This window comes from Dermacentor albipictus, chromosome 9 (assembly GCF_038994185.2).
Source record: "Dermacentor albipictus isolate Rhodes 1998 colony chromosome 9, USDA_Dalb.pri_finalv2, whole genome shotgun sequence".
NCBI classification, from domain to species: domain Eukaryota; kingdom Metazoa; phylum Arthropoda; class Arachnida; order Ixodida; family Ixodidae; genus Dermacentor; species Dermacentor albipictus.
The window spans coordinates 3,229,794-3,239,251 of record NC_091829.1 but is presented as its reverse complement, the minus strand read 5'-3'; the positions used below and the strand labels follow the sequence as shown (position 1 = coordinate 3,239,251).

At 50.7% G+C, this 9,458-nt stretch overlaps 1 protein-coding gene across 3 annotated transcripts in view; it reads left to right on the top strand.

Moving 5' to 3' along the window:
- LOC135909196 (sodium-dependent glucose transporter 1A-like) overlaps positions 1 to 8,682 on the top strand; it is a 115,824-nt gene extending 107,142 nt beyond the window's left edge. For all 3 annotated transcript variants that reach the window (XM_065441035.2, XM_065441034.2, XM_070525710.1), the window contains 4 exons: positions 6,181 to 6,277; positions 7,036 to 7,162; positions 7,358 to 7,516; positions 7,573 to 8,682. In XM_065441035.2, coding sequence (XP_065297107.1) covers positions 6,181 to 6,277; positions 7,036 to 7,162; positions 7,358 to 7,516; positions 7,573 to 8,591 — 1,402 coding nt within the window. In that variant the 3' untranslated portion in view covers positions 8,592 to 8,682. The remainder of the gene's footprint in view (positions 1 to 6,180; positions 6,278 to 7,035; positions 7,163 to 7,357; positions 7,517 to 7,572) is intronic.
- The last annotated feature ends 776 nt before the right edge of the window (positions 8,683 to 9,458 follow it).

Sequence of the window (9,458 nt, the reverse complement as noted above, 5' to 3'; positions counted from 1 at the left end):
CGAAAAAGTTGTATGACAGGTCATAACATGTCAGGCCTCCCGGTAGCGATGAGGTGCTCACGTGAAATCCGACATACTTGCTTTCGGGCACGACTAAGGGTGCTCGGACCAAAAGATAAAGCAGTAAGTAGTGAGAGAGTAAGGCCAATACGCGATAACGGTTCCACTAAGTACGCCTTCCTCTAAGTATTATATCTTACGATGAAGAGGAGGAGATGGTCCAGTGATTCCACATCTCTACGTGACGCGCAAAGGTTCGATAATGCAAGGTGTGACATCACCACTGGGGTGACGGGTCTTCGTCTTCGACGCTGCGACAGGAGGCCCCTCGTTCAGCATTACATTCACATCTTTGTAGCATACTTCTCCACCGGCGGGAGAGTTGCAGAGAAGTCGCCTGGTGGAAAGCTATCGTATCCTGCTCATTAATCCTTTTTAGATGCTGCAGCACAAAACTAACCATTCAAGACGTCGGCTGACGCCCTGGCGAATAATTGTCACGAGTTACATAAAACATTTGTGCTCTGGACTCATTTAATGAGACAACGACGTGCTGTGCACCGATCTCAGGGAGATCTCTTCTTGCTTCCAAACAGTGGTCAGCGGAAAATCCGACGTCGTTGCCAGCGCACTTCCCTCGCGACGCCATCCACGCAACGGACCACGGCCGACCGGTCGTCGACTTCGCGGCCACCCACAGTGTCGACGCCGAGCTCCAGCTGCGCGAGCCTCTCTGGTGCTTGAAGCTACCTTGCTTCCGCACTGCCCCTGGTTTGTGATACGCCGTTCCTACTTGCGTCGCGCATACCGCCGGGCCGTCTTTGATGCGCTCCATCCGGGCATTCGCGCAACACCTCGTCACTTCTCCGTATGTGTAGCCCAGTATCGACGTAGACGTTCGTCACTGGTGACGCCCGTGCCTCAACTGCCAACAATCTAAAGTGCATCGCCACACTGCGACTCCTCTTGGCACATTCCCGTCCCCGGACGCCCGCTTGCAGCCATCTGCACGTCGATATTGTTGGCCCCCTTCCTACCTGCGTGAACCATGGCTACTTGTAAACCTGCATTGACAGGTTCACCAGACGGCCTGAAGCGATGCCCGTTCTGGACATAACGGCGGAGTCGCTAGCTCGAGCACTCCGCACACTCTGGATTAGCCGCTACGGTGTCCCTTCCACCATTGCGACTGACCGTGGTCGCCAATTCAACTCGCCATTTTTTGCCAGTCTATCTCGGCTTACCTCTTACCACCCGATATCCGATGGGATAATCGAATGTTTTCACTGCCAATTGAAGGTTTCGCTCATGGCTTGGACTTTTCCTTCATCATGGATCGAGCGCCTTCCTTTCGTTATGCTTGGCATCCGCACCGCTCTTCGCAGTTACTCTTCCACCAACCTGGTGTCAACAGCGCAAAACGTAGACGAGACGAGAAGACGACACCACAAGCGCAGCGCTTGTGGTGTCGTTTTCTCGTCTCGTCTACGTTTTGCGCTGTTAACACCACGATGGAAAACCAACAAGCCCAAGCTGCTATTCTAGCGAAATCTTCCACAAGCACCGGCCGAGCTTACGTTTGGCACCACTCTACGAGTCCCTGGCGAATTCTTCGGCGATTGCACCACTGCGGCTGCTGACGTTTCCAAATACGCCTACCGTCTACGCAGCGCTATGCGTACTGTCGTCCACCCACCCCCCAACAACGACGTTCCTCCTGACGTGAGTACGTCAACCCTGGAGAGCTGCATGCACGTCTTTGTGCTCCACGACGCTGTGCGTCATCCCTTGCGGTCCGTTCAAAGCACTCAAGCGTGCACCTAAGCACTTTCTATTGCTCACCGACAGCCGGGAAGGTATGGTCTCCGTCGACCGTCTGGAGCCTGCCTATCGGTCGCTTTAGCCACTTCTGCTGCCACACTCCCACCCGGCCAGTCCCTTCTCGCCGCCGGCATTTGGCACCGCCGCCATCCGCGCTACGTCCAGCCCACGGCTTCCTCGCTAGAAGGCTGCAGCGCGCTGCTACGTGCCACAATGGTCCGGCCGCCAAAGACGGCGACGCCACGACCAGCACTGTGCATGAGCAGTGGAATCGCCGGAATCCGCCTGATTGGGCGGGCTCGGCTGAAACGTAATTTGTGGACACCAGCGTCTGTCTCGTTTGTCACAGACACATGTCATTCATGTGAATTTCGCACGCCGTTGATAAAATACTCTGCCGAAGAGGTCACTCAAGTCTTCAGGTTTATTTCAAGGTCAAAAAACCACGCAAAGCAATTTGAAGCGAGGGGAACATACAGCAACATATTCATTCTCTAGGCAGAAGCTATTCATACCATTAGAAATAATTGTTAGTTGGCTACCTCTTTCTCTTTATAAAATATAATAAATTTTGTCCTGTGAATATATTTAAATATATTGTGTCTGTGCGCGGGGGTCACAGTGGACATTATGAACAATGCTGAAGTGAAAAAATACGTATGAGGTAGCCTCCGCTGGTGCTTCTAATGCGCTTGAAGTCCTAGAGTCAGGATTTGCAGAAATAAATGAAAAACATGAATTAAAAGCGGTGGACGTCCACGCCAACAATGATGCAGTCAGCTTTTAGTCACAATAAAATTTTCAGGGCAAAGGTAGAGGCAACTCAAAAGAAACCTCAAATAAATTATGTGGGTAACAGAACTCTGGTTATGGCACTCTGGGGGGGAGGGGGGTGAGAAAGGAGGGGTGTCGGCTTTGGCATCACCCGGGGGGGAGGCAGCCCCCCCCCCTCCCGCGGAAAGCTTCGGAGGGGGCTCGCGAGCCCCCCTCCAACCCCCGTTATCAGCGCCTATTGAAAACGGTGCACTTATTGTCATTGTCAAACTGGAAAATACTGTCTAAGCATTTCAAGAATTCTGATCCATCGCCGTTTGGGAGCCGATAAAGAACGGAAAGTACAGTGCGGTCGCTGAGAAGCTAGAGTACCTCGCAACTATCAGATAAAAAAGAGAACTCCGGGATTAATTTACGTTCAAGAGCAGAAAGGACAAGAAGCGAGACGCCGCTATCTCCACGCCTGATTGGACGGTTAATAAAATACGCCTGCCACATTGGAAGCGCTAGCGCGTTATACATACCACGTTTCAGATATGATCAGGACATCGATGTGAAAGCTAAAACGGTTTATTAACGCAGTAAAGTCATCAAACAGTGAGCGAGCGTTGGTGCGAAAACAGCACGGAGCGGCAAGATAAGAACTCAGAACCGAGGTGCCCTTGTATCTGTTCAGGAATTATATGTACGCTCCAGCGTCTGGAGCAGACATCACCGACGCAAGAATGCACAAATTTCAGAAAAACACAAGCAAAACAAACGAGCCATTCATGCGCTTCCATGATCAGTTTCTTTGAGCGGACTGTTTGCAATCATGCGATCTGCACATGTCATCGATGCGATGCGCAATACAGGCGTCGAATCACTTCGGCGCGCAAGCACCTTTCCGTTACTGCTCCAGACCGACGTCCAACCAACAGACCTTTTTGGGGAAAATGAGCAGCTGTTTATTCTCCGGTGTTACGGTACTCAAGTGACTGAGTAGTCAGCCGCTCTTTCCGGGATTTTTGTCAGAATAGCATTGCGCTTGGAATGACGCGTAAAGCGCACAATGTGGTTCTTCACACTATTGTTGGGGGTATCGACGCTGGGACAAATATCAATACCCGAGCCAGAAATGACTTCACCTAGTTTATGGCCAATAGCCTTGACAGCTGCCATTTCATTGCAGCCATATCAGACAGACCTTTTTTGCTTCAATGTCGTTTGGACTTTGCTACTGCTCTAGCTCGTTTATCCGAATTTTGAGTATGATTTTCGTGTTCAAGTTGCGTGTTCTTATCCACGAGTTTGTTCATGTTCAGCTTTAGCTCCCTTAACATCCTTTTGAATTTCGGATACACTGTCACTAGTATTCGAGTAGTACTTGGCACTCTCCTTGGGAGAGCGAATTTCAAGACGCAGCTCTCTGCGATATTCGTCAAGCTGTTCCACAAGGTATTTGTCTTTGCTTTATTTTGACATTGTTACAAGACACAGTTCACAGAAAGAATATATGTCGCAAAATACAAGAAATACTCAACGGCAGCGGTAACCACAGGTGTGATTAAATGTAAGTACAGAACGGTTAGAATAACCTGCAAGTATGAAGAACCTTTTAGCACCGCGCCAAGACGGCACGTTGCCGCTGCTGCTGAGTATCAGCAGAAGTTTGCACGAGAAGTTTTATCAAGCTGTGTTTCTATATTTCTGAGTGGAGAGCATGTGTCCCCCATTTTACGGCATATCCCGGAGGCTTATGTCAGCTGCCCGGACTCTCAGTGGTTTGTTGAACGAACGTTCAAATTTGTGGATCTCCACTCGCGTGCGCTGGTGTGTTGGAGATTAGATGCCAAGAGCACGACCACACGCGCGTCATATGTCCCCGCTAACTTTAACCACAGTTTAAAAACATGCCGATGCACTCAAAGACGACGCGACCAAATGCATGTTGCTGACTATTGTATGTAGTAAGTCACAATTTTTTTTGCCGTCGTCGCCGTCGTCGTCGTCATCATCATCATCATCATCATCATTTTATTTGATGTCCACTGCAGGACGAAGGCGGTCTCTAATTACCCCTGCCCACGCGCCAACCGATTCCAACTAGCGCCCGCGAATTTCCTAATTTCATCACTCCACCTAGTCTTCTTCGAAACTCGACTTCGCTTCCTTTCTCTTGGCATCCATTCTGTAACCCTAATCGTCCACTGGTTATCTAACCTGCGCATTACATGACCTGCCCAGATGTAACCTGCGCATTACATGACCTGCCCAGCTCCATTTTCTTTCTCTTAATGGCGATTAAAATATCGGCTACACCTGTTCGCTCTCTGATCCAAACCGCTCTCTTTCTGTCTCTTAACGTTATACCTAGCATTCTTCGTTCCATCGCTCTTTGCGCGGTCCTTAATTTGGTCTCAAGCTTCTTTGTCAGTCTCCAAGTTTCTGCCCCATATATGAGCACCGGTAAAATGCACTGATCGTACACCTTCCTTTTCAATGATAATGGTAAGCATCCAGTCAGGAGCTGACAACGTCTGCCGTATGCGCTCCAACCCATTTTTTATTCTTCTGTGCGTTTCCTTCTCATGGTCAGGGTTCCCTGTGGTTAGTTGACCTATAGGTAAACGCACTCCTTCACATGCTCTAGAGGCTGACTGGCGATCCTGAACTCTTGTTCCCTTGCCCGGTTATTCATGATTATCTTTGTCTTCTGCATATCAATCTTCAACCCCACTCTCATACTCTCTCTGTTAAGGTCCTCAATCATTTGTTGTAACTCGTCTGCATTGTCGCTGAATAGAACAATGTCATCGACAAACCGAAGATTGCCGAGATATTTGCCGTCGATCCTTACTCCTAAGCCTTCCCAGTTTAATAGCTTTAATGTTTCTTCCAAGCACGCAGTGGATAGCATTCGAGAGCATGTATCACCTTGTCTCACCCCCTTTTTTATAGTTGTCTTCCTACTTTCCTTGTGAAGAATTAAAGTAGCTGTGGAATCTCTGTAGATATTTTCCAAGATATTAACGTGAGCGGTCTGTACTTCTTGATTACGTAATGCCTCTATGACTGCTGGTATCTCTAGTGAATCAAATGCCTTTTCATAATCTGTGAAAGCCATATAGAGAGGCTGATTGGTTAATTAATCTTGACGAATTATACAATTAAGCAGAATACAAAAAACAGTGTGACTCACTCCATACAATAGACAGCAACATGCATTTGGTCGCGTCGTCTTAGAGTGCATCGACATATTTTTAAACCATGGCTAAAGTTAGCTGGGACACCCTGTATAAATTGTGTCTTTTCAAGAATTGCGAGGCCTGAAGCTTTTGTTCGCACATCAGGCAGAAAAAAAAAAAAATGTCGGGGCAATGGAGAAAAGAAAGCACGGGCTCACTTGTACTGTCATTTCTGTCGTAACAGCGCAATATTTAGCAGCCCTCTAATTGGGGGCAATCGTGACAGGCTCAGAGATAACCGCTGTGCCACGTCAGGCCTTTCTGCTTTCGTGCGACTGAATGAGCGGTCGTCCCACGGCCAGCCCGACAGAAAGAGTTGATCGCCGTACCTGAAACGTGGATCCCTTGGCTGCGACAGGAATCGTGCCAACGCGAGAAGGATGCTGTCCCCGCGCGCCCAGCTGTGGCTCAAGCTGGGCCGAACCTGCAACCTCAGCCTGGGCTGTCTGGGAATGGTGAGCGCTGTTGTGCAAGGATCGTCGTTGTTTTCCTACGTGTAGTACTTTGCGATAGCAACGCGCTTATGCAAATAGAGGATATCTTGCACACTGGGCCGTGCAGTGTCTGCTGGTGTTTTTTGGCACAGACGCCTTACACGTGAAAATCCCTGGGCATCACGACTACTTGACGCCTCGTGCATGCGCGAATATTGCCGAATGCTCTCGGAAGGCCAACGGAGCACCGTGAGAAGGAATTTCGCCTGGGAGATAAAGTCATTAGGAAAGCTATCAGAATTGACGGCAGCTATATATCTTTACGCGCATCAGAATACGCGCATCATCGTATAGTGTAGTTAGGTACTTCTTCTAGAGCGCAATTTCGGCGACAAAAGTTGCTCTATAGTTTTTAACATAAATAGCCGTCTGGCAGCGCTAAAAGTGTTATTCAAGATATACGCCCATCCCCAGTCTGTAAAACAAAGAAATAAAAAAGAAAGTAGTCAGAGCGGCGGGAAATATCTTGGCAGTTTTATTTACATGCATTTGACCGTTAACCTAACAGTGGGCTAAGTTACCTCAAGCAGTCGTGAATGTACCCTTTCATTGACTGCCATTGCCACTGCTAGAAATTTTCAGTAGCCCCGGAGCCAATTTATTTATTCGTCCAGGCTACTTTTGACGAGCGCCGCTCAAGTTAAGCGGAGGTGAGCGTGAATTTCGCCCACACATGGAGCAGACTTGTGTGTGAACGGGCTGTCGTGTGTTGCATACAGGGTCTCATCCTGGCCTTGACTGGCGTGGCGCTGCTGGACCTGGTCGAGATCTACGACTCGGACATATCAAGCGTGTCGCACCTCATCACCGCACGCTGCGTCGGCGGCCTGCTCGGCTCCCTGTTAGGTGAGTCTCGCGGAGAAAGTAACCTTTTTGATGTGCTAACCAATATTAAATCAAATGGGTTCGTAATCTTCGACCGTAACGAACGCGCTGTGGACAAACATTCACGCGTAACCAAGTTTAAGAACCGCGTTCCTTGGAGTCAACCACCGCGAGGTTGCGCTCACACAGCCGTGTTTCGGTCGATGCGTGTTTCAGGAGGCAAGCTGTACGACACGTACAACGTGCAGACCATGTCTATACTGATGATGGTGCTGGCCTGCGTGACGGTGCTCATGATTCCGCTTAGTGGAAGCCTGCCACTGGCGTTCGTCATGGTCTTCTTCGGCGGAATCAGCTCGGGTGCCTTCGACACCGGTGAGGCCCATGTTTGTGCTATAGCTGAATTAAAGTTAACGACCGACACTGCGCAGGCGCGAACGTGTGGATCATCAACCTGTGGCCGGAGAACAGCAGTCCGGCGCTGCAGGTCTTTCATCTGGCCTTCGGCGTCGGCTGCCTGGTGGCACCGCTCATCGCCGAGCCCTTCCTGTCCACGGGTCACGTCGGCTCGTTGCTGAACCAGACGGCCACCAACCTGAGCGAGTACTTGACCTTGAACGACACTGGTTACAGCCCGTTAGAGCCCCTGACCGAGGAGAGCCGGGTCTACTACGCGTTCGGCATAGCCAGCGCTTTCCACCTTGCCCTGGTCGTTGCCATGGTGGCGCTCTACTTGATCGACGACGCCGACACCAAGCCTCCCCAGGAAGGAGGTGCCACCGTCGGATGCAGGAAGGAGTCTCCCGAGGACGTGCGCTTTAGCCGCACCATGCTGGCCCTGCTAAGCGCGTACGTGTGCGTCTACGTGGCGCTCGAGTGCACGTCGTCCCAGATGCTCACCGCGTTCGCCGTCAAGAGCGAGCTGCACTTGTCCAAATCGGCGGCGTCTCGCGTAGCGGCTGTCTACTTCTTCTGCTTCGCGGCGAGCCGCCTGGCGGCCGCGCTGGTCACCGTGAAGCTGTCGCCTTTTCAGGTGCTCGTGCTCTCTCACGTCGTCATCGCCGTCACGGCCGCCGTGTTCCTGGTGTGGGGCTCCAGCAACAGCGCGGTGCTATGGGCCTGCAGCGCGCTCACGGGCGTAGGCCAAGGTCCAGTGTACGCGGCCGCAGTAGCGTGGACTGTCGCCTACGTTAACATGAGCAACAAGATGATGTCCGTCGTCATAATCACAGCAGGCATCGGCGCGTTGTCGCCGCCCCTTCTAGTGGGTCAGTTCTTAGACCACAGTCCCAACCTGTTCCTCTACGTATGTTTCGTGGCGGTCTTGCTGTGCGTAGCTTTTTTTGTTGCCATGCACTTTTACGTTCGGAAAAGGCCGATACTAAATGCTGATAAAGAAGTGTGCGTTAATATAGCTTACGAAAAACCTCTCGAAATGCTTTCGCTCTAGCGATGTCTCCGTGCCTACAGCTACACGCACCGCTCCACAGGACACGATCATCTTCCTAGTAGTTCAATAAACATAACTCGGAGCATTGGAACCTTAAAATGTCGTCTTTGTTTCACGAAGACACACAAAACAAGACAAATTTCCGTCTTGCGGGTGGCGCATTCACAAGTACTGTTGCACGCAGGTAAGTAACATGTAAGCTTCACAGATTGGTCCAGCGGCCATGTATCGAATGCCGCTTGGGCTCGCCATTCGCAAATCGCACCGGACGACAGCTATGCGACTACGCGCTGGGCGCACAGTGGCGGTACGCTCACTAACATGACTCGCCGCCATCCAGCTGTGTTCAGGTGCGACAGACTGAGCAGTAGGCCAGGCTTGAGTCGTGAGAGCAATCGCAGGGCTGTCTTTTCTCAAGCCGATTCCCGTTCTTCGGGAGCACGGTGATCTCGGTGCAATATCGTAGCTGTGTGAACAACCAAGGCTAATTAAAGAGTGCCGCCACTTAAACCCCATGTCTACGGATGGCCTCGCCAGACCACGGCATATTGCCTCGAGGCGTTTGCATCCATCGCCGCAAAGAAGGCTTCGCCGACATGATAGAGAGCATTGGACTATTCCGCTAGGGGATCCTGGATCTAGAGCGCAGCGTTACGATAATATCTATTTCTCCTTCTTTTCAACCGCTTACTGCTAGCACCCCAGAAAAATAAAGTGTGCAGGTCCCACGCCTGGTATATGCAAGCAACACAGCGCAGTAAGGACGAGGGACAAGTCGAGACGGGACATGCGTTAACTTTCAACTAAGATTTCATTACGGATCCTGAGCGTATATGCACACCCATCCGAATCTGCAGAGAAGACGAA